Here is a 25,914-nt window from a genome sequence, read left to right as displayed (position 1 = left end):
CAGGGACGTCACTATGGAGCTCAGGAGTAATCCTCCTGCTTTAGCCTCCTGGGATCACACCCATGAGCCACTGTGTCCAGCTTGTGATGTGCTCCTCGTAATTTCCTAGCCACATCACATACGATATCCACAGGATTTCCTGAACAGTCCTTTTAATACAACAGAGATTAAACCAGAAGAAATCTAAAATGGACAGGTAGGCGCACCCAGAATTCAACCACTTTTGGTTTTGGGAGTGACAAATCTCATATCTTGAAAACAAAACAATATAGAAGGACGAGTGAAGAAAAGGAGGAAGAAGTAGGGAGGAGGAAGAAAAAGAAGGAAAGATTAAGTTTGGGGTGTTCCTTCTGAAGATGGAGACACGCTCAGTTATATTTCCTAAGAACCCACAGAAAACTCAGGAGTTTAGCAAGTGTGCAGTGCATGCTTAGAGTAAGTGTGATGCTAACATCAGTCGCTCGACCACATACCTCACCATCACCACTGCACAACCCTACCTCCAGTGCCCAGAATTAACTTACAAGAGTCTGACAGAGTAGTAGGAATGACTCACAGCCCCAGGGGCCCATGAAATGAAGCCGTCTTCTGGAGGACAGCCAGACACACAGTGAATGTTCTAGTCTATGAAGAGCAGGGGCAGACCCTGGCACACATGTCTGTGATTTTTAAAATATTTTATTAGCATATACTAACTAGACATAATAGTCGGTTCCGTGTACTTCATACGTATACGTGATATATTCCGAGAATATTTACCCTTACTCTCCATCTCCATCCCGCTTTGGCTTTTATTCCTTCTTTTGTCTTTAAAGACTTTAACTAGTTACTTACGGGCAAAGCACATGGGCAACTTACTAGAGGTACACACTGAAGAAAATGCACCCCCTGACTCCCACCCTGCAACCCCTAACTGCCTACAGTTCCTCATTAAGAGGCAGGACATCACACCTCCCCTCTCCAGGGAGGAATGCTGACAGGCCTAATCTTGTGCAGGCCTTGTGCAGGCAATCCCAGCTGCTGAGTTCCAAAATACAAAGCCCTACCCTGAAGACAGCATTCTAAAGTACTCCACCCCTCTCTCCAGCTCCTAATTTTTCTTCCACCCTTCTTCCAACATGCCCCCTGAGCCTTACAGGGTATTTGGACTTTAGAGTACAGACAGGGTGACTCATCTTTCTGTGGTGGTACAGCTAACAGTGCAATGTGAACAATTTGAGATGTTTTGCCTTTGAAAACAGATGGTGCCTGTTTGTGAGACTTGACATTTGTTCTGGGAGCGTCTCCCTAGGATTTTCAGGGTCCAGGTTTGCTGGGGTTTGTGGGTATTTTGGTGTTCTGAAATCCACCGTTCCCTGGGACATTTCTCAGCCTGTTTTTGCTTTCTGTCCCTCCCAGCCTTCACTCTACATCCAGCATACTGAGAAAGGAATTTATTACTGGCAAAAAGATTTTCTCATCTGCACCCAGAAGCTACCAGTGGCAGCCATGGCTCAAGAGGACCAGTTGAAAGCTGACTGGTGCCCAGAACACTTTCTTTAACATGTGCTTGATCTAGTCTGCTAGTATTTCTGAGCAATGATGGGATAGCTCAGTGATAAAGAACTCGCCTAGTGAACATGGTTCTCAATCCCATCCCTAGAAATAAAAACACAACTTCTGGGGGCTGGGGAGATGGCATATGGTTGGCAGTAAGATCCCAGCACCCACATAAAAGTCGGGTGGGCACAGCGACCTGTCTGCAATTACAGGGTTGTGGAGACGGGATCTGAGAGAGGGTGCCCAGAGCAAGCAGGCCAGCAAGACCAGCTGAACTGGTAAACACTGTGTTCAAGTGTGAGACCCTGACTCAGTATATCAGACAGGAAGTGACCAAGGTAGACACTGACTATCAAACGCAGGCCTCCCTCCATACATACATCACGTGCTCTCACTCCCACACTCAGGTTCCCATACACACGTGAACATGCATATATGCACACACAGAATACTTTCAGCATGATGATAAATGTAACATGATCATCGAGGTGCTTGAAGTTAGGTCACACGTTAGAGTGTGACTCGGAAACTGCCCGTTTCTTGGTGGAGGAACTCTTTCTCTGGCCATGGTCTATCTCAGTTCCTTCACGTTTCAGTGCTTATCCAGGAGTTAGGCTCTGAGAGACAATTCTGTGTCTGAGGTCACATGGGTTCTCTCTGTCCGGCTGGAGTTTTCTCAGCACTCACCACATTCCTACTTACTGTACATTTATCATGTCTGCATCATTGATTCCCGGTACTCCCAACAGAGTTTGGCATCCTGAATCCTGTTTTTAAACAACACACTCACTCTGCTTCCATGTCTAGTGCAGCGCAGGCTGTGACACACACTTTGTTACTTTGTAACGAGCACTGTTTCGAGAACATCAGTGCTATGTGCATTTACACCTCAAAGTGCTGTGTGCACTTACAAGGCAAGATGCTGCTCAGACTGTGTTGCTGGGTTTCAAGTTGAAGGATCCATTAAATGACAAATACTGTTCAGAACCAACAAAGATTCCACCACAATAATAACATCCCAACAGCAACAAACTACAGAACCATGGGGCCAGAGAGCTCAGGATTTTCATTGGCCAGCTCTCTTCTAACTCATTCTGTCCGTTCCTTCTTCCCCATCCTGAACCATCCAAGCCAAAGTAAATGTATTCTCTCAGGCACAGAGAGGTGGAGACGACAATGATAATGATGGTGATGGTGATGGTGATGATGGTGGTGATGGTGATGGTGATGATGCAGCAAAAGGCAAAGGGCACAGCGTGCAGACAGAGCAGAGGTGGGTATAGGAGGAACAGAGGCAGGAGCATGAAGGAGCCAGACCCTATCTGTTGACAGTGCACTTCCCTTTAGAAAAAGGGCAGGTCTGACACTTATACTTCCATGACCTCTCCATTAGTATTTCAGAAGTCAGGGGCATGTCAGTATTTTAAAAGGGGATATTCAGACATACATAATTTAGCTGGGACTCATTCTTTCCTTTTCACCCTTTATTAGCAGGGTGAATTCACTGTTGAATTCACAGACAAAGAATGACAACAGAGTTCCAAAAACTAAGTAAAGGGGCAGGGATGTTACATAACAGCACAGACTCAGAGTTTCCAAGACGGAAAGGCCTCTGTAGGTGGAGAATGATGACTTCCAGTGTGGACGTGCTTAGCACTACTGCGCTATGCCCATCAAAACAGTTAAAGTGGTGAACTCTATAAGAATAAGACAAACTGTGAGATAAAAGCTAATGCCATCACAGATCTGAAGGAGCAGCTAGCTCCCCCATGGCTCCCAGCTGGTGGGGCTGTCACAGAGGCTGTGGAAAATCACTGGAAGAAGGGGGAGGCTGGAGGAGGGCCTTGAGTCTTACAGCCCAGCCCTACTTCCTGTCCTCTCTCCGCTCCTAACTGCTGACACAATGTGACCGGCCACCTCACACCCCCATGGCCATGTGTTTCACACCATGATGGACTGGTTCCTTCTTAAATCCTGTGCCAAAATAAACCCTTCCGTCTTTAGGTTGCTATTGTCAGGCATTTCATAACAGCAAGAAAAGCAACTGAGACACACCGAGCCCTAGCAAATCCCCCCAACTGCAAGTGGAGAGGACGTTGGTAACTGGGGACGGGGGTGGGGAGAGGCTGTGAATGGCAAAGAAGATGGGGTGATACAGAGCAGCAAACCTGGGTTCTAATGTGGGCGGTCACCATACAAGGCTCTCCTTAGCTCTGAGTCTCTATTTCCTCCTCAGTAAAGGATGGATGAGGGTTCTGCCTGGTAGAAGTGTGAGGAGCCCATGCTAACACATGCTGGGCACTCCTCTCTGAGCCTGGCAGGCAACAGTGGATCGTACAGATCTACTGAGAATCTAACAGGATGTCTTTCCACAGAGGGACATGACCCTGGCCCCACCACAGGCCAGTATGGTCATCATGGAAGTTCACTTCTGGTGAGGGGAGAACAGATGCTCCCGAGGCTGCAAAGACTCTTGTGAAACTTTACAATCACTTGTTAATGATTCCAACCAAGCAATTAAAAGTCTTGATTCAGTCAGTGGTAGTCAGCTTGAGAGTCCTGTCCTTTAAGAGATGCTAATTAGTGCAGCGGGCATTTGTAGTGCTAATTATCATTCTTGCAGGTCTGAGAGCACCCCTGGTTCCCCAAAGGATGCAGGCTACTTCTTTACTGTGCAGCACCTCCTTAATTATTCCATGTAATTGGCAGCTGGACAGCTGCCCGTAATGCCAGTTCTCAGGAGGTGGAATAAGAATTCGAGGCCTGCCTAGGGCACCCAGAGAGACCAGGTCTCAAAAAAAAAAAACAAAGGTAGCTGGAGAAAAAGAAAACATCATTAATAGCGTATCCCAGTGAAGGGACACAGTGTGTAAGCGTGGATCTGTCTTAACAGTACCTCTACAACTGTACACTTCTAAAAACGGAAGACAATCATGATTCAGCAGGGAGTTTCCTGTGACTGGGAAAAATCTACCCAGTGTGAACCCTGCTCAGTTACTGAGGCGGAATAGAATTTCGTCGTAAGGCTGAATTCTGTGTACAGCACGTTACACAGACATCGCTAATGGAGGACCGTGTGCGTATCAGACCACAGGTTTAAGCTAGCAAATAAAAAAGTACATCTGAGCCAAACGCATGGCTTCTGTTTACGTCTACTGTCTTAGGGTTTCCATTGCTCTGAAGAGACACCATTACCAAGAACTCTTACAAGGACAACATTTAACTGGGACTGGCTTACACACTCTGAGGTTCATTCCGTCCATTATCATCAAGGTGGGAGCATGGCAGTGTCCAGGCAGATGTGGCGCTGGAGGAGGGTCTCAAAGCCCTCCCCCACAGTGATACCCTTCCTCCAACAAGGCCACACCTCCTAACAGTGCCACTCCTTGGGCTGGGCATTTCAAACCACCATAGCTAACTCGCTCTGGAATAGTCTCACAATGCTTTCCCTAATCCAAGGCTCAGGACCCAGCACCACAGCGGCAGAGGTCAAGAGGCAGACTTTCTGACAGGACAGCCTCACGTTTTTGCCATGTCAGTTACAAGTCATCTCAATCAGTAGAGGTTACAAAAAATGCCATCTTCAATGAAATGAGTGATGCTAAGGTCAATGTCTGCAAACCAGGGATTCTAACCCGTGAGGTGGAGCGTAGGAACTAGGCATTAGTAGCCAGCCACTGACCTGCTAAATAATCATCGCATCAACCGTCTTATTGCTTACATTTCAAAAATGAAGACATTCCAGTCCCAAGTGCACATGTTTTTAAAGTGTGAAAATATGAGTGTGCATACTCGGGTCCAGATGTGCTGTCTCTGGGCTCGGACTGGTCTCAGAGTCACAGACTTGCAGCCGCTCAGCTGGAGTGTCCTCCAGCCTCCCAGTGCTTCTCTGCTGCTCTCCGCAAGGCCCCTCTTTTCATGTGGGCCTCAGGAATGTTTTCTCAGGCCTTGGAAAACAAGGTGCGTCTTAAGCCAGTGTCCGTGAGTGATCTTAGTCACCTGTGCAGCAGCACACTGAGACACCCTAGCTGACATTAAAGCGAGTGTCCTGGGGCTTCTGGGAAATGGGGGCAGCCAGTTCAGAGTGGCCATGAGAGGGAGGGTAGTTTCACTGCCCTCACTAAGCTCAAGTCTTAACAATACAATTGCAGACTCCCCTCCCCCCATCAGCCCGAGAAACAAACACTCAACCAAAAGGCACAAGTCAATTATCTACAGGTCCTCTTGAGCCAAGTAATAAATTCCTTTCTCACTGTGTGCTGAGTGCCAGAGTAAAGACATAGGAAGTAGGAATAGGCTGAGGAATGCGCCAGGGTACAGTGAGTTTCACAGCACCAAACTACTCCCAAAGAAACTAACAAACCTGGACTATTAGATTCCTGGAGGATGCTCCCATGGCAAGTGCAGGCATTGTCTGTTTCTAAAAGTAAAATATCTCTAACTCTTCTAACCCTAGTGGCTCGCTGCACTGCCACTGAAAGATTGTTGACTGGTACTAAACGGATGGAACCAGGAGCACCAGGCCCAGGTCTGGACTGCCTGGGGCTCCAGAATTTGTGCAACACCCTGGGAAATGCTTTGGCAATAGGGTGTGCATCCAAGCCCTCAGAGCAGGCAGACAGCTATCATTCCTCCAGGTTGACAAGCACGCCTTAACCCTTCATCAATTTTTATGTAAACACAACCAAGTCAGAAGCACACACATGCATCTTAATCGTTACGTCACCGTCCAAATCTCATCTGCTTTTGTGATACTCCTGAGACTCTGCATTCAACACGTACCAGACGTGATATTTAGTGTCTCCATCACCAGAGTGGGGAAGGATGTCTAGAAACTGTTAAGAGCTGACGTAGGATGAAAGCGTCATGACTGCCACATTCCACTAGATGGCACTTCTGCCCAATCACAGCTACAAACTTACTGCTTTCTGAAGCATCCACCCACTGTATTTCCTGTTTAGAATACCTATTATGTCCTTCATAGGCAGCCCCACCCCATTGTTACTGTTGTGTGCAAGGCTCTTCTCCTCATAGGAGCATACCAGGTCGTTTATACAACCTAGAATCCAGTCCATTTTTAGAGGAAGAATTGTGCAACTTGTTGGCATGGATACAATACAGTGTCTTTTCAAAGCTATCCTTGGGAGAGATGGGGAAGTAAGGGGTTACATTGTCTGTTCTGACAGAGCATGGTTCAATTCCCAGTACCCACATGGTGGCTCACACTGTCTGTTGTCAGACACACACACACACACACACACACACACACACACACACACACAAACACACACACACTTGGTACCTTCTGGCCTTCTAGGCACTGCCTAGGCTTGGTACACAAATATACACATAGGCAAAATTTCCAACCATATAAAATAAAATAAAGAAAAATTCTAAACTTTCTTTACAGCTGAGAGGAACTGGGGTCTCATGTTCTGCCTTGTAAGTTTTTTTTTTTTTCTCTTCTGTTGATCTGCTAGTCTATGTTCTCAGTTTCTCAGTTTCATAATAAACAGCAGAAGATTGACAGAACAGACAAGGCACATGCAGGAGATTGACAGCACAGAGAAGGAACATGCAGGAGACTGACAGCACAGAGAAGGATCATGCAGGAGATTGACAGCACAGAGAAGGATCATGCAGGAGATTGACAGCACAGAGAAGGATCATGCAGGAGATTGACAGCACAGAGAAGGATCATGCAGGAGATTGACAGCACAGAGAAGGATCATGCAGGAGATTGACAGCACAGAGAAGGATCATGCAGGAGACACAGCACAGAGAAGGATCATGCAGGAGATTGACAGCACAGAGAAGGATCATGCAGGAGATTGACAGCACAGACAAGGCACATGCAGGAGATTGACAGCACAGAGAAGGATCATGCAGGAGATTGACAGCACAGAGAAGGATCATGCAGGAGATTGTCAGCACAGAGAAGGATCATGCAGGAGATTGACAGCACAGAGAAGGATCATGCAGGAGACTGACAGCACAGAGAAGGATCATGCAGGAGACTGACAGCACAGAGAAGGATCATGCAGGAGACTGACAGCACAGAGAAGGAGCGCACGAAGCCTACCATTTGATTTTGAAGCCACTCAATCAGCATTTCAGCTGTTGAGTCTGGAATCTGGCATCTCAATCCTTCTTTCTCATCCGTTTCCATCATCTCCAGCAATCCACGCAGGTCTTCCACAAGGTGCAGAGCTCGCAAGCTTCCCATAAATGGGGAGGTGGGAGATTGACAATCAAAAATCCCATTGGAATATTCCAAGGCTTTAGAACCTGGTTTCCAAAGAAAATCAGAGAGCAATAGGACTTATGTTAGGAAAATACCAGACCTGAAAAAGATAAATCACTGTAGTCACCAGCAATGATCACAAAGAGCAGGGAAAAGACACAAAATAATCTAATAATGTAGATCTATCCCTCTAAATCTTACATAGTTGAGAATAAAAATGTCATTGACAGGAAATATAAATGGCTTGATGGCTAAAGAAAAGGCCAGCTGTGGGGACAGATGGAAAAGGAGCGTGGCAGGCTCGAAAGTGACCAGAACAAGTGGGACGACTGTTCAAAAGCAGTAAGTGCTCTTTACTACTGAGCCAGCTCTTCAGCCCTTAAGTTTTTCACATTTGAATTAATTAATTGTTGTGATATTTGTGTGTTTTCTCATGCCAGTGCACCCATGTCACTGAAGGCATGCATACATGTGTCATGTTACATGTGTGGGGGTCAGAGGACAAACTACAGAGTTGCAGGATGTCACACAGGTGAAGGCAGGTACAAGGTAGAACGAGTCCTGTCACTGAATGAGAAGGAAGGATGGGTGGGAGAAAAGTCTTAGAGAGAGGAGGAGACTGGAGGAGGCAGCAGAAGTCACCGAGAGAATCGGAGGCGGATGGTAAGCTTCTTCTCTGCACATTTACAGGTTGTTGTGAATACTCTTAAGGGATGGATGTGTATAGGGCTTTGTATGTCTAGGTGGGCAATTATATCTTATCAATTGGATCAGAGGTTATTGTGCTGTGTGTTCTTTCATGTGGCGATTTAAGTTCAAGAGAGTATGTGGCGGCCGGAGACACTAGGCTGCCACGGAATTGGAATGTGTGTTTCTGCCATGGTGGCAGGCTGCCCTGGGAACTGCATGGGGAGAGAGATGGCTGCCAGGCTCAGAAAGAAGCCTTCGGCAGTGTGATATGGTATAGAGCAGAGGGGTGAGAGGCTTTGCTGACTGAGATGAAGGTTACCTACAGATACCTTGGGGTACTACAGTGCCAGATCTAGTGCAGGGTAAAAGACAGCCCATTTTTTATAATTTTACAACAGAGTCTGTTCTCTCCTCCCGCCAGGTAAGTCCCAGGGACTGAACTCAAGTCATCAGGCTTGATGGTAAGAACCCTTACCTACTGAGCTATCTTGCTGGTCCTTTTTCCTTAGTGACAAAGTCCTTGGTCCTAAAGTCCTATGGGGGTTTACAAACAAGCCCTCTAGTGCAGCAGATGATGCTGTAGATGGATAACGTGTACAGCCTTCAGAGGCTGGGCCAGACGTTATCGCTCCTCCAGTTTTTCTCAGTATGAGGCTGGTGCCCGGGGAAGAGCCTGGGACTGGGCCTAGTTATGCTCCCTGAACTCATGACAGAGTAAGCCCCGCCCCTCCTGTATATGCAAGGTTGTCTGAAAGCGCCTGTCACCCCAAGAATGAGACTAAACTGTTACAGATTAAAGTTAACTGGTTCTGTATTAGATTGGGTTATTGAACTCTTCACCATCAAGTCCATCCCTTAAAGAGGCTTGCTTACAAATAATCCTTTGGAATAGATGTTCTAAGAAGTGAGTGGAACACTTTAAACTGAGGTGGGAAAGTGAAGCTGCATCTCCAGGGCATGCAGGTACAAGGAGCCAGCATGTCATCTCCCTCAGGGGAGGAAGAGTCTGCACAGAATATCACTGTCAGGTGAGGGTCAGCAAGGAGAAGAGCTGGGCAAGGATACCCAACTGGAGCTGTGACTGACCACTGGCTGGGTGATTGCTCTACCCTCTCATGGCTGTCACAGCCTGCAGTGTACACAATCTACTCTTGACACACAGCACTGTCAAATGGCACTGGGTTTGTCTCCAGATCAGCTGCCCTGTCAGTGGGAAGTCAGGGCCCACGGCTCTGCTTCCACCACAAAGAGCTACTGGAGATTCCAGGCAAGGGGACACCAGGAAAGAAGACTCTGGGGTCCAGAGAGGGAAGATTCTGGGGTCCAGAGAGGGAAGATTCTGGGGACCAGAGAGGGAAGAATGCTCCATCTTGGCAATGTGGGTGGAGACATCACGAGGTCAAAGCAACATTTGAGCAGCAAGCAAGACAGGAAGGCCTGAGGCAATATGAAAGACAACAGCTAAGCCTGGGGGAGGGAGCCAGGCAGGACTGAACTCACTGAACAGGGAAGAGGAAGGCTCCAGGGTAACTTCTCAGGTTAGTTTCAGGGTTATAAGACTGACTGGAAGAAGAAATAAACTCAGATAAAGGCCACTAGAGGTGCCTCCCAAGGAGAGACAATGGGCTTAACTGATGTTTAGGGTCCCTTAGCTCAGTGTGACACTGATGTGCCTACTGGGCATTTCACAGGAGAGATCTGGCTGGCAGAGGTAGAGGCTTAGTGAGGAACCAAGCCACCCATGGACAGAATGCTGACTTCTAGGAACAGGTCATTCACAGAAGCAGGATGGACGTGGCTCAGGCTGTGTGGTGTGGGTACCTGCTATGATCCCGTCCATCTGCTCCAGCGCCGCGGCCAGCATGTCACTAGCGTCGCTCATCATCTTCCTGCTCGAAAGGGGCAAATTCCAGCTTCAACCTGGGGAAGGATAGAAGACCACAATGTTACCACTGCATGCTTTAAGTGGGCTTATTAATTCTACTCCACCTTAAAACTATGCTTGGAAGTCAGACAAGGTCAGAAGCAGCATGGAGCTGAATTAATTGCATTACTTAATCACTACTGTAGGTAACAGGCACTTCAGCCTGTGTCTCTACCAGTTAATAAGAGAAGATTTAGATCTGGCACTTAAGGTTGTTCAAGGTCCAGCGGAGAGGTGGGGTAAAGTTTGGTGACAAAGTATTTGCCTGATGTACAAGGCAACTACAAAACATTAAGTCTGGAAGGATGGTGGCCACACTGCTCTTCAGAGCTCTAGGTCTCTGGGAAGTATACAGAGTCACTACAGAAGCCTGCTAAGGGTCAGGAGGGTGCAGACAGACTCAAGGACACAGGGGTGTTACAGAAGCCTACTGAGGGTCAGGAGGGTGCAGACAGACTGAGGAACACAGGGATGTTACAGAAGTCTGCTGAGGGTCAGGAGGGTGCAGACAGACTCAAGGACACAGGGGTGTTACAGAAGCCTACTGAGGGTCAGGAGGGTACAGACAGACTGAGGAACACAGGGATGTTACAGAAGTCTGCTGAGGGTCAGGAGGGTGCAGACAGACTCAAGGACACAGGGGTGTTACAGAAGCCTGCTGAGGGTCAGGAGGGTGCAAACTTTTTTCTGTATCAGCTTCATCTAATCACAGTTCTTTCATTTCCCAATGTTTAAGTTCTGTGTCACAGTTTGTCAAAGGGTTTATATAAGGAAAGTGTTCACTGACAGACAGCCATGTCCTGCTGTCCACGGGAGACTGGCTTTAGTTGCTATGCCTAGCTATCAGCTTCCATGGGTGTTCAAGTTCCTTATATTAAACTACACAGTATTTGCACAGACCACTTTGAAGTACCTCAAGATTAGTTAACAGTATCATTAAGAGTGCTTTGTAACGAGCCGATACACTGCATTGTGTGTGAGTTTCCTGGAGATGCCCGCCATTGCCATTTTGCATGGCTCTGGAGAGGCACAGCCCAGAGAGTTCATCCAGGATTGCTTCTCCCTGCTGATGGGCCTTTCCTGCCATTATTACAAAGCCTAGTGAGTTCTGGGCATCAGCCCACCCTGTCGAATGAATTTCCTACAGATAAGATGAACTGCCATGAATTAATGACTTTATTGAATTCCTGATTTGATTAAAATAATTTTAAAAGAAAGTTTAAGGAGATGGCTTTAGTTGTTTTGCCAGAAAGATGTAATAAAGTTAGAATCAAGAATAGAATGGGCCTCCTCCTCATAGAATAAGTAAAGGCTGCATAATGAGGAATACATTGAACTTTCACAATTACACTGAAAAGAGAAATAGGCTTGGGATAGATTTGTGAGGAAGGAAAAACATTCATTCTAGGTCAGGTCCGAGGATGAAGCCACAGGTGTGCACTGTGATAAAAACTGTGGCTTTACATTTATGACTCCTTATAGAATGAAGTACTGCTGTAAACTTACTATCAGCATCCTTCCATAACTCCTTTTGTGTAACATTTTATCTATGAAGTAATTTTATAAAGAACTTTTATCTAAGAAGATATAAAAGGCTGAGAGAAGGAATGAAGTGTGGCATTTGAGGCTCAGCACAATCCACCAAGTGTATAGATGTATGTACATACATACATGTGTAGGTACATGTGTATGTATGTAAATATGCATGAACAGTTGTGGAATTGTTGAGAAAGGTAGTTGGGCCTGACCACCCCCTCCTCTGTGTGTGTGTGTGTGTGTGTGTGTGTGTGTGTGTGTGTGTGTGTGTGGTGTGTGGTGTCTGTGACTTTTTCTCTATTCTTTTCTTTTCTCTCTGGCTTACTAAGAGTTAACAAGCTCTAACCTCCAAGCCTCCTGCCTGGCTGGGAGGAACCAAGCCAGAGAAAAACTGCACCTTTTTTCTTAATCCCCTGCTGCTATCAGGAGAGTCAATTTACCAGAAGCCAGCAGCTTTTGGCCACAAAATAGCAAAGAGTTAAAGACGCTCCACACCCCAAGTCTACCATCCTTAGTGTACTGTGTACAGGATAAGCCCCCAACCCTGGGAAAATAATAAGAAAACACACAGGTCTGCACAGGATCTGTAGAAATTTGTCTTCTCCAAATGCTTTTGGTCTGCAGTTAGTTGACTGTAACTGTAATACACACACACACACACACACACACACACTTGTATTTATTTCAGTAGGTACCATGAACTGAGTGTCTGTAGCAATCCCCAACTCTGTACAAAGATCATCCATAAGCCCTGGATTTTGTTTTTGTTTCCCAGGGCCAGGGCTCAAACCCAAGGCTGTGTGTGCCAGGCAAGCGCTCTATGACTGAGCTACAGTCCCAGCCCATTAGTCATAATTTTAACCATGACAGCCACAAAAAAATGAGTTAGTCTCCCCATTTTATAAATGAAGATGGTGGTTGACATTTTCATAGAAAACAAAACAAGAAAGCAAATACAGCAGTTTTTAAACACGGGTTTGTGTGGCATCCACTGCATGTGATATTTGTTTCTCTGGCCCCACTTCAATGGGAAACTTACTCTGAAGTGGCAACACCATCTACCTGTGGTCTTACTGGTTGGTTTCCAGAGTCAGAGTCTCACTATATAGCCCTGGAACTTGCTCTGTAGACCCAGCTGGCCTCTAACTCACAAGAGATCCTCCAACCTCCCCTTCCCGAGTGCAGGGATTAAATGTGTGCATATGGTTCCACTGGCCAAAAGGTGATGTTAAACTGCACTTATCAGAGTAATGTTCAGCAGCAGAATGCTGATACGTGCAGTTTTCAAATTCTTTAATGCATTTTCAGTGCCAGCACCCACATAGATCTTCCCAGCAGGCCTAGATAAGGCTGGTGTCATGCTGCAGATACTACAGTGTGGTAAACATTGGGAAGTGAGGGGCATGATGCTCAAGAGAAACTTTTGACCTCTGTTTCCAAGCACCCAGATCTCATGCACCACTGTTTTCATAAATATATTTATAGATCTGCTATCAGCTTCAGGGATCACTTCTCTACTACCCATTTTCTCTAATAAAATTCTGAAATAGTACTTTTTGTTTTCTTTTATTATTAACTTACAATAAGAACATGTTGTTTGTTTGGTAGGCAAAATACTTCAAAATTCTGACATCATATTCTGATTTATAAATTTATCTAAGAAGTCTCTGAATTTTTACTCACTTCAGAAGGTATAAAGCTTCACTATTGCTTTATGTGAAAATAACGTAGCACAAAAATACCCGAGTATGTGCATACAGCCAAGTAGAAACCAAGGCAAAAAACCCAGTTAGGTTATGAATCAAGAATTTACTCATATAACCAAATATGGCGGCACATGCCTTTAATTCCAGCACTCCAGACGCACAGGCAGGCAATCTCTGAGATCAAGGTCGGCCTGGTCTACAGAGACAGCCAGGGCTACACAGAGAAACCTTGTATAAAAAAGCAAAAACAAACACAAAACAGCTAAAACGAAAGCAAATAAAGTTCCTGATCCATTAAGCCGATCCTTCCTTTAATATAATAAAGTGTGGCAGCGGTAAGTGTCTACCCAAGTTTATATGTGCTTCCTCTAGATCTCTATCACACGGCACCGCCATAACCTAAGGGAAGACAGTAAGGCCTGAGTGATGACTGCCTGTATTACAGGGAAGACGGTGGGGACTGAGCTGGGAAGATTGACACAGTAAAGGAGCAGAGTTTGGAGGGGTTTGCAAAGTAAACAGGTAGAGACGAGCAGTGACAGATTCAAAGCCAAAGATATCTAGAGTGGTTACGTACAGGTGTCTGGAGCTCACAGGATCCTTTCAGAGCACAAAATCCTACAACTCAATGAAAAAGCAGAAGGGATGAAGACGCGAACAGATGCTTGAAAGAATTTGTCCCTTTTTTTTTAATCAACAGAAATATGAAGATGTGCTTAATGTCATTAAGAATCAAGAAATTTGGGGGCTGGAGGGATGGCTCAGCAGTTAAGAGCAGCAACTGCTCTTCCAGAGGTCCTGAGTTCAATTCCCAGCAACCACATGGTGGCTCACAACCATCTGTAATGGAATCTGATGCCCTCTTCTGGTGTGTCTGAAGACAGCTACAGTGTACTTATATATAATAAATTAATAAATCTTTAAAAAAAAAAGAATCAAGAAATTTAAAATAGTGTGATAGTAGTTTAGACCCGGTTAATTAGCAAACCGATGTTTTGAGACTGCTAAGCACTGCAGAGGCTGTGAACTCACAGACTCCCTTGCAGCACGGTGCTGGGACTGTTCATGGACTCGCCATGTTGGGAAACACTTTGGCACTGTCATTTTAAATGGCCACATTCATTTTCAATGCAGTGGTATTTCCTTCAAAACATGTAACCAAGAACAATGCACAAATGTTCAGGAGGAATCTTTATAGGAACAAAACTATGGAAACAACCCAGCCTTCCTCAACAGGAGGCAGGTAAACTGGTACATGTGCACAGGATGGGGTGACAGTTGGTTGTGAACGGTTTAACAGTTGTTCAGGAGACGAGTAACTACAAGAGCTCCACAAAACTTCTGCAACGTATTTCCCAACGTTTAAGCTAATTAAGCAGATTTACTTAATTGGGTGTATGTGTTAACTAACATGTACATTATAAATTTATGTCATATATATATAATAAATACACAATCAATCTAACTATTCAGAAAGAAAAGGGGGCTATGGTTACTGATAAGTTCTCAAGTTAAAAACTTATTATTAAAATGATTATTTATTACTAAAAATAACAACTGGGAATTCCAGTTCTAGTCACTGGCAGGATGATTACATTGAGAAAATCAGATGCTGAATAAAATATAAAAACAGCTTTGAAGAAAGTGAGGAGAGACTAAAAGCAGGAGGGGCTGGAGGTGATTCAGCCCTGGAGGAAAGGCAACTCCTGCCACAGGTTAGATGCCTAAGCTCCCCTGTGGCTGTGCCCAGCCCTACTCTACCCACCACCCTAAATGCAGTAAGCACACTGTGTGGGTTTGGGAATGTAACTGAGTGGGGAAGGAGGGTGGGGAAGAGGGACAGCGATATAGATAGGCAGGCAGGCAGAGACTGGTACAGGCTGGCCTCAAGCCGATCCTCCTGACCTGGCCTCCTGAGTAGCCGTGACTACAAATGTAGTAAGCCTGTCGGTAAGCGCTAGTTTGCCCAGAAGTCATAACAAGTAGAGATTTATTTTTTTGTAACTTATTATCAGAGCTTCAAAATACGTAAAGCACAAACTCACAGAATTAAGGAAGAATTATACAAATTTAGCTCACTTATATTTAATGTGATTATTGACAGAATTGGATATAAATATTATACCAATTTTTATTCATCCCATAACTCAATGGTTCCTCCTTTCTGTTCAGTTGGCAGACAAGGGTGGACAGACCCCAATACAGAAGGCTTGAGGATTCAATCAGTTACCTGGACTAATTCAAGTTATGGCACAAAATGTCCAAGTGTAGAACATACATTCTCCTCGAGTCTGTAAGCTACACTCACCAGCGAAGGCACAGAAGCAGGACTATAATATATTTTGTATCCCTACTTACCCATTACCAAAACCTTGGGTCTATAAAGTAGGTCTCATTGGGGAGTTAGGTCAGTGATTTCTTAGACCCTAAACAAGAACCAAACCCCTAAACAATGAAGCCACTGTAAAAGCACAGATGCAAACCCACAAATACGCCTCAGTAGATTTCAAATGGGTTCTAAAGGACTGCTGAAAGGTTCCGAAAGGACAACCAGATGCAATAAGCCCATCCAACACACCGCTGCCCTGCCCAGGGATGAGCTACTTAAGGCACAGCCCAGTTTAGACAGCATGTGTTGACAGAGCTATGTCAGTTTTCATGGCTCGGATGAAGAGTCTTTTAAAAACGGAAAGACTAAATAAAAATAATTTAGAAAATATCCTGTGAAAAACGTCTCATGACCAACAAAGCAATCTGAGAGGAAGATTTCCTGAGCTCCCTCCAGTAACTGACATAGTGGAACATAGTCCTAAAGCCATAGAGATTACAATGTAAACCTGACTGAGCAAGTGCGGCTGTGCCACACTACAGTAAAACAAAGTAGACACAAATGGCCTCGGCCAACACCAGTCCTTTAAATTAAGGCTGCAAGCCTCGTCCCGCAGAAGAAGAATGATTAATAACCTTTGGCAAATGGATTGATGAAGAACTGGAGAACTCTCTGATCAGTTGGTCCCCCGAGGTTTACAGTGCTCATACTCATCAAAGCCGGCCACAGGTTTGTGCTGTACGAGGAATCCGTTACTGAGCCTGAGCTGAGGAGGAGCCACAGGGAGCAAGCAGTTCTCCACAGTTTCTGCTATAACTTCCCTTAACAACCAACTGGGAAGTCTCCTGTCTTCCCACCCCAAAAGGATCCCAGTGTCACTCCATCCACCCAAGTTGTCTGTTTTAACAGAGACCTACCAGTTGATGGTGAATGGTGAAAGCTCAAAATTAATTCAAAGCTTGCTTAGTTAGAAATTTCTACAGAATGCATGTGCTAGTTAAGTTCTGTTTCTATGGCCAATGCTGTTGGTGCCTGTCCACACGTCCATACACACAGCCTGCTGTTGGTGCCTGTCCACACGCCAATGCTGTTGGTGCCTGTCCACACGTCCATACACACAGCCTGCTGTTGGTGCCTGTCCACACGTCCATACACACAGCCTGCTGTTGGTGCCTGTCCACATACCACACACATAACCCAAATTATAACTAACCAAGATTCAGGGAACTTTCCTCTGCTATCAAACCTGGGAGCTCTGGAAGTGTCAGGGTCATCAATATCCCCAGGAGAGTGATCACCAACTTTAAACAGTCCATCTCACGTCATCCATCCTGGCTCCCAGAATCACCTAGGGCTTTACCTCTCAGAGTGGCTGACTGGATGAAGCATCACCATAGGCTGTGATCCTGTGACTTCCTGCGCCTCTAGCAATCTTCCCTAGGATTACTTTCTAAAATAAATGTCCCGCTTTGGAGGGGAGGGGAGACGTCACGCAGTTTGTATACCTATGATATACTTTTTACTATAAGCTAATTTCACTCTAATTCTGTCCAATCCTATATGTACCTGAGGCCCAAAGTAAAAGGTCAGAGTACCCAGGTCCCTTCAGTCTCATTCTTTGCTTACCTACAATGTTAGGTCTCGCTCTGCAGCCCAGAAGATGGGCCTCAAGATTTCAATTCTCCATGGGCCTCAAGATTTCAATTCTCCTGCCTCAGTTTCCCTAGAGCTGAGACTGTGTGGGCTTTCCCCATCACTCATACCTGGTTTGTTCTTCCAAGTTGACAAAAGAACTTAGAAAATTAAAACTTCACCATCATAACCCTGACAAGGTAGCAAGCTTATCTTTAGGTTACAAATGGCTCCCCTATACTTACACTTCTTCAAGCCAGTTGTTGAAGGAAAACGCACCAGCAAATACAATGACCACAGAAAAGAAGTGCAGTGTTCAAAGTCACAGCTCACAGGGAAAGCAGTATAAGCAGCAGCAGCACTGTTTGTAGGTCCAAAAAGTGGTGGCTTCCCATCACAATAATTACTAATAAATATGAATTTAGAAAATATCGTAAAAGTAATTTCTAAGGATAATATCCATATATTATAGCATGGAACTTTCCCAATACACATACACACACACACACACACACACACACACACACACACACACACGATCCAATACATTTAGAAGAAATACATTTAGAATTCTAATTTCGGACTTGGTCAGGGATACACTCAGGGCAAATTTGAACAGGATAAAATACCACGGAAAGTTCCAGCAATGGGTGTGGTAGATCAAGGGTTTGTAGAAAAACCACAAGCTTTTTGCAGAGCTGCTGACTAACTGGTGTTTTAGGTCAGGCAACTGTCCCTGCCTTTACATGAAAGACTGTATAAAAATTAGCAAATCCGTGTTGAGCTTTGGTGAGAACAACATGGACATGTGCCCTGGCAGTCTCAGTTTGCTTTATCCAAAATAATATCAATTACCATACACTTCTAACCAGATTTTCCTTCCAGGATGCTACCCATGGAGGATGAGCAATGGCGGATTAACCAAGGTCTGGAGTACAGGACAATACAAGCTTAGCAAAGATAAGCCATCTTCAAAACAGAAGGGCCTGGGGGACACAGAGAGCATTATTGGGTCTGTGGTTTGAGGGCAGCAGTCACTGGAAGCTTCTTAGAGATGCAAATCCTCCCTGAACTCTAGCAGGCCGGGTGTCACACCTACAGCTACAGAGGTGGTACTAACAGGTTTTTCCTGCTGGGAAAGGGGGCAGCGGTGGGACCTGGCTACCAAGGTCAACAGAATTCCCCTTCTCACTTCTGCTACCAACTTCCAATCCAAAAATAACAGTTCTAAAGAAGAAAGTAAAGCTTTAATTGGAAAATCTCTCCCTAACTGAGCTTTAATGCCTAAAACATATAACCTCCTCCTATACTTGTTTTAGAAGCAGATTCTGGTTAGGGAGACCCTGAAACTTACTACCTAGATAAGGCTGGCCTTAAACTCAGAATTATCCTGCCTCAGCCTCTCAAGTGCTAGGATTGCAGGCAGGTCACCGAATCAGGCCCAGGGCTGATTTCCTGATTCTCTGTAATCTATCTCCCACCGCAGATCTTCTCAGTAGTCTATGACTATTCCATTATGTTCTAGCATACCTCCAGAAGGTGAAAAGTTCTCAAATAGGGTCATGGGGTGGAGTGAGAGGTGTGGGCAGGGGCTGTTAGGAACAGGAAAGGTAGAGAAACAGAAAGGTTGGTGTCTCCATGGCAGGAGTGATATTTAGTGTCACAGTCAGTCGAGTACATTATTGCTGACCTTAGAGATCTGAAGTCTACATTTCAGTTGCAGAATTACTAGAAAGTTATCAATAATGCTTCATCTCGGGGTCCTGATTGCTTAGACATGAGTAGCAGAATGTTGTTGGGTGAAATGATTTGAGACCTGGAACTCCTACCTAAAGTAGATGGGGATGACGGTACAGGGCACACGGAGCAAAGCCAAGCACACTGTAGTCACTGAGGAGAGGCAACAGGTATGTCCTAAAATTCTAGCTACACGTCTGTGTGTTGGAGACTATCTCACTTTTACCCAGACCTTTAAGAGACAGGATTCTCAAACACCTCCAGACATGACATAGTGTCTTTTATTATTATTATTATTATTATTATTATTATTATTATTATTATGTATACATCATACAGCTTTCTGCCTGCATGTATGCCTGCAGGCCAGAAGAGGGCACCAGACCTGATTATAGATGGTTGTGAGCCACCATGTGGTTGCTGGGAATTGAACTCAGGACCTCTGGAAGAGCAGACAGTGCTCTTAACCTCTGGGCCATCTCTCCAGCCCCCCATGACATAGTGTCTTAAATATGTTGTTTTTCTCTCATAACTATAAACACACCAAGAGCTTCCCAAATATTTACAAACCAGATAATAAAGTGCTTGTGGTACTAGCCACCCACATAAAGCACAAACACAGATATGCGCACTCTGAAGACAGAGCAGCCTCCTGAGATGGAGAGCTGTGCTGAGTGTGAAGGGAGCACTGACAATGGGGTGCTAGTGTGCACTGCATGGGGGCGTTAGTGTACACTAACAGTGGGGTGTTAGCACACACTGGCAATGGGGTGTTAGTATGCACTGCAGGGGGGCATTGGTGTGCACTTCCCAGGTAGCATACACTGCTCACTGATGACTAAAATGACAGCCACAAAGGGCCATTGATGGGGTAAAGCCTTCCAGGAAGCATTCAGAAGACAGAAGCAGAAGGTAAACAGGCCAATGGGAAATAAAGTGAGACCATTGGTGCTCTGCCATTAATATTTAGGAGTGACAGGCAGCACGGAAGAAATGGGAAGATCCGTACAATAAGCCAAGTTCCTTTTCTTTTCTTTTCTTTTTTTTTTTTGGTTCTTTTTTTCAGAGCTGGGGACCGAACCCAGGGCCTTGCGCTTCCTAGGTAAGCGCTCTACCGCTGAGCTAAATCCCCAGCCCCGCCAAGTTCCTTTTCTTCCTGAGTAGAAGGCTGCTGCTGTTACTAAGACAGACGTGGAGTACTGTGGGCAAATGTGGGCCTGTAGCCAGAATGCTCCACTTCTCCTGACCTCTGGTCTAGCCCTGGCATGTGCTCACTGGGGGAACAAGAATATGTCCAAACTGCTAACCCTTGACTAGAGGCACCAACCTTGAGTTCTAACCAGAACTCTGACGTATCGATGGGGTACCGTCCCTGCCTTTCACCACACTGCTGTATGACCAGCCCTCTGAACACATCCTGCCCTTTTACTTTGTCTTTGTGCTGTCCCCAGGCTGCTTTTTCCCTGCGGACCAGGCCTCCATGCCCTGGGACACACAGTAGTCCTCTGGCATCTGTGGCTACTGATGAAATGATGTGGCATTTGCATGTAGCCTATGTGATTCTGCCATGTGCATGTAACCTATATGACTCTGCCATATGCTTACGATCATTTCTAGATTACTTACAACAGGACGGTCTCAGAGTCTGTACCCTATCCCACACAAAGCTGACTTGTGCTGAACTGATTAGCTGCCTACTCCCCACCCCAAGCATGAAAAGTAAGCAAGACTCACCAGATGAGAGACCACCTGAGGTCCTACCCCTGAAGAAAACTACAAGCATGACAGGACACCCGGGAATCCATCGATGAATCTCCCCACAAACCCTACCCCTGACAAACACAGAGCACACAAACAAACCAGGACTATTTACAGTGACCTTGGGAAAGGGTAAGTGCAAAGGTGGACTTGCTCACCAGGTCCAGTATCTACCACGATGAGCTTCTTATAGATTTTGACGTCACTTTCAATAGTCTCTACGCCAGGTTTCCTGTGGGGATTCCTAGAGAGGATAAACTCTGTGCACCAGCGTACGGCTACTCATTAGTCACCATCCAACACCCAGGACTAAGTTACATGAAAGGACGGTGCATGGCTAGACTTGCTCTGCTCTTCCGTGTCTTAAATCATTGACCTAGATTTTACTTCAGTAAAGGTTCTGGCAACATCGTTCTGGCGAGACGGAACCAGCTGGGGAGGGGGAGAGGCGGGGAAGAAGAGAGTGAACATTCTGAGATGCCCTGATGGGAATTTGAAAGGTTGCCTCTCCGGTAGGTGTGTGGTGAACAGCCTCGGCAGACTTAGCGGTGACCATACTGTGCAGCACCGAAGGGAGCAGTGCCACAGTCCACCCAGATGACTTGGTACACTTCCTCCACGCACACTTCTCCCTGTGTCCCGTGGGCCAGGATCAGCTCCTGCCTCTGGGAGCTTTCACTGCATTGGGTAGCTACTTTCCAATCAAGTCCACCTCAGAGAATGGGTTCCAAAGACAGACCCCTCTCCAGCTAAGTACATGGTTTTAAGTGGCACCCCCAAGCTTGGGTGTTCAGAGTAATCAGAGAACACATTCTACCTGAAGTGGCATTCTCCTAAGCTTAAAAACAAACAAACAAATAAAGACAAGAACTGATATACTCAGGTTTTACTCTCTGCTCTTACCAAATACCTTCATCCCAGAGCCCTTGGTTGGGCTCAGCCTTCTGTTTAAGAGTAGTGATATGAATGCCGACTCCTATGGAATGCCTAGATGAGATGGCTCCACTCTCCGGAGCTAGCAATGTCACCGTGGCCTGCAGCCGATGCTGAGCAGGAATCCTTACAGGTCTTCAGCTCTCTCCCTGCAACATCCCGCTGCCCCTAAGAACCCCCAGTGAACCTCCCCAGCCTATCACTGCCCACTCCTCATCTTAGGAGATGGCTTCCATATGCCCCCATGGGGAGATAACCATTATTCACCCTGGAGAAGTCCTGACCGACCAGCGTCCTGTGTGTGCTGATTTGCTGGCTTGCTCTCTCATTTCTGTGTGAAGCTAAGCTGTGAAAAGCTCGATAAGGAAGCACAGACAGAAATAGACATAAATAGCTTGGTTTTGCATTTGCTTTTTTGAGACAGAGTCTCATTATTGTTGATGAAGAAAAAAAAAAAAAACCAACCTCTCACCTCAAAGGGAGCAGAGGTGAGTCTATTCTGAGCCAAATCTGAGAGGTGGGGCTTGGTTTTACCTTGCCCCAAATGACTACACAGCCCTGGAGCAGACTTGTGAGCCTTTACAACCACAGAACAAAAGAGTCCTGCTGTCACCTCATTTACAGTTGTAGAGAGAGCAGGTAGAAGGCAGCAAAGAGCAGGAGAAATTCGAGGGGTTCCAGATGCTGTCTGATGATACATACTCTTAGCTTTTGGGTTAGTGGTCTGCTAAGCTAGTAAGTGTTACCCGACAGCCACTGGACGATAGGTCAGATGCAGAAGTGATGGGTTCTTAAGAGAACCGAGGACAACCCAGGATTACAGCTCTGGATCTGCATCATTCCAACTAATTATAACCATGAAGTCGGCCTTTAACAGAGGTCTGACTTTTTTCTGAGAACTTCAGTTCACACCTCATAGCTCAGACTAGCCTTGAACTGGCAGTGTTTTTTGGTTCAGCCTCCCAAGTGCTGGACTACAGGTATGAGCCACCAAGCCTGGGTAGTATTCCTAAGAGAGTCTGATGGCAACCGGTTTTGTTGGCGATGGATCTGGCAGCCCTTATTCACCCATCCCCATCAGAGACCGCTAAGGTAAGCCTGGTGTGGAAACTTGAAGGCAACCGCACAATCTATAAATGCTTGTGCACGGGACATGCTGAGCGCCTGACTGCTTCTGCAGGGGAGCAGGACTGGGTTCTCAGCACTCACACAGAAGATAACGACTCTAGTTCTTGAACATCCTCCAGGGGCACCAGGCACACGCAGTGCACGGATACACCTGCAGACAAACACTCACACACATAACATAAAGATACTGTTTTCTGAAAAAAGAAAAACAGTCTAAAACTGAATGGACCCAGGGAGTCCACCTGCTGGGGACTGACCTGTTCTCAGGGCAACTGTCAAATAGCTACAGATGGTGTGGAAGCGGCAGGGGAGACTGACCAATGTATGCCTAGGGACCCGTGACATGTAGTTTTCACCTACAAGATGTTAGTGCAAAGGATACTTCCTGCCCCATACATCATGACTACCGAACACAAGTGCGTTATGGAAAAGTCCAGATGTCTTTTGAGAATTGTTTCTCTTTTATCTTGAGAGTGTGTGTGTGCGTGTGTGTGTGTGTGTGTGTGTGTGTGTGTGTGTGTGTGTGAACATGCAGGAACTTGTGTGCTATGGCTTGTGTGTGTAAGTCAGAAGATAACTCAACAACTCTTGAAAGTTGGTTTTCTCCCTCCTCTGTGGGTTCCGGGATTGAACTCTCCTGCAATGCTACAGTGGATATCCAAGTTACCCTAGGACATATTTTAAAAATATATTTATCTTTACTCTATGTATGCGTGTCTATATGCCAGGTGTACCATATATCTAGGTACTGTATGAGTACGGTGCCCATGGAGGCAGAAGAGGACGTCAGATCCCCTGGGACGGATCTTCAGCCACAGCAGTAGGAACTCACCTGCTGTCTCAGCAGAAAGCCACTGTGCTGTCTGGGGAAGCCGCCAAGAGAATCTAGAGTGGACTCTGTCTAACCCGGGAAGTGGACACTGCTGTCTGAAGACAGCGCCACTGGGCATTGTGAGACCTGACAAAGCACTGCTCAGGCCTGGTTCTCCTCGTTTACAAAATGAGGGGGAAATGAGACTAAACCACATGAATGTAATCTTCCTCCACACCTGTACTTGACTGTTATTGACGTTGGAGCTAAACTGCCCATCCCCTGTCACCTCAATAAACAAAGATGGCTGCCTTTTAGGTAATACCTGTGCAATGTTAAATACTGAACTCTAACACAGCGGGTCCTCAAGGAACCCCTCCGCTGGGTGTGGGTGTGCACACCCTGTGCATGACGGTGGTCTTTTAATGCTAGCCTGTCTTTGCAATCCCTCCATTAGGCAACAAAACACAAAATCAGGGTGCCATCTCTAGATCTTTCTCTAAGCATGTGATTCCAGGAATTTTAAAAGTAACTTGTTTAATTCCCCTGGTTAGGCCAAAGGAGTTGGGCAATGGAGTCTTCAGGGACTTTAACCTGTTGAGGCCTTAGAGGTCGAGGGCCTGGGAGAGGTGGCGAGAGAGCGGCCTGCGTTGAGGAGGCGTCCTGCCCATGCTTGCTCACCAGGCTCTGTTCCTCCAACTTTCCCTAGCTGGCTCTCCTAGTCAGAAATCATTCCTTGGATTTATAAGTCAAATCAACACCAGGTTACTGGATAGCCAACTTACACAAAATTATTTCTAAAACCCGTCCACTAACTCGGAGAGACGGCTCAATGACTAAGAGCGTGTATTTTTCTTGAAGAGGACCCAAGTTGAGTTCTCAGCACCCAAGCCAGGCAGCTCATAACCACCTGCGGCTCCAGGCACAGGTTCAGGGCTCCCTTCTGGACGCCACAGGCCCTGGTGCTCATGTGTGCACACACCTGCAAAGACACATCTGTACATGATAATTGAAAAATGAAAATAAATCTTTAATAAATTTTAAAAATCTCTCCACTAACCAAGAGCATCGATTCCTCCCCTGAATCAGTCCATGGATGTTTTGCGTTTCCCTCAATGAAACAAATGATCACTTTGGATTACTAAATATAAATCTTCAAAGCTTCTACTTCAAGTAAGTGTAAAAATATTTATGAAGCTGGTTACAACACTGTTGTTTGTTCAAGTGGAACCTGCCGTAGTTGGTTTCCGTTGTTGTTTTAATTTCTCCCAGGACCAGATCCCTGTGACTCCAGGCTCTGCTTCCCTTCCTTTCCTACTGGTTTGAAATGATCCCCAGGTTGGTAATGGACAGAGCAGCCTGCAGGCAGCCTCGTGCTTTCGCCCACCTGCGACAGCTGGGCCATGTGGACAGGCAAGTGGCTTAGAAGAGCCATTGCCCAGGGCTCCCATCTGCAGGAGATAACCAGACTTGGGGTTCAGCTCACCATGTTTCCAGAACTTGTTGGAGAAGTCTTGGGCTTAGCAATGAGGAGGGGGAAGCTGGAGGCTGAACAGAGCAAATCTGTGACAGGAAGGAGGACTGGACCTAGAACAGCCACCTCAAGTGCTAAGTCCTCAGGCCCAGGTCCCAGCCACCTCAAGTGCTAAGTCCTCAGGCCCAGGTCCCAGGAACAAAGCTATAGGAAAGGTGTGGAGAAGGCAAGGAAGGGAGAGGTCAGCCGCAGATGCCAGCCTGGGTGTTAGTGAGATGCAGGCAGGCCCGTGCTGCAGAACAGCCTCGAGTCCTGAAAACTGAGAAACTGGAATTTAAGACAGGATCCTGTGAGCTTGGCTTCTTCAGGCCCCCTCCTCGCAGCCCAGCATCTGGGAGGCCTGTGATGCTCTGGGAGGTTTTCAGGCTGTCAGGAAAGCTCAATGCAATGTCCTGTAAGAGTTACCCTTAGTA

At 46.1% G+C, this 25,914-nt stretch overlaps 1 protein-coding gene across 2 annotated transcripts in view; it reads right to left on the bottom strand.

Annotated features, from left to right (window-relative positions):
- Window positions 1–25,914, bottom strand: part of Ppfibp1 (PPFIA binding protein 1) — a 139,322-nt gene that overhangs the window by 44,010 nt on the left and 69,398 nt on the right. Inside the window, exons 3-4 of one of the 2 annotated variants that reach the window (XM_032905421.1) lie at window positions 10,295–10,393; window positions 7,622–7,827 (exon numbers count right to left, since the gene is read on the bottom strand). In XM_032905421.1, the coding sequence (XP_032761312.1) occupies window positions 7,622–7,827; window positions 10,295–10,358 (270 nt within the window). In that variant the 5' untranslated portion in view covers window positions 10,359–10,393. Of the gene's footprint in view, window positions 1–7,621; window positions 7,828–10,294; window positions 10,394–25,914 lie in introns of those variants that run through there. The other variant, XM_032905420.1, reaches the window with a different exon arrangement.

The sequence above is a fragment of the Rattus rattus genome, chromosome 6 (genome assembly GCF_011064425.1).
Source record: "Rattus rattus isolate New Zealand chromosome 6, Rrattus_CSIRO_v1, whole genome shotgun sequence".
NCBI lineage: Eukaryota > Metazoa > Chordata > Mammalia > Rodentia > Muridae > Rattus > Rattus rattus.
The sequence above is the reverse complement of the archived record's forward strand: the minus strand, read 5'-3'. Positions and strand labels throughout refer to the sequence as shown.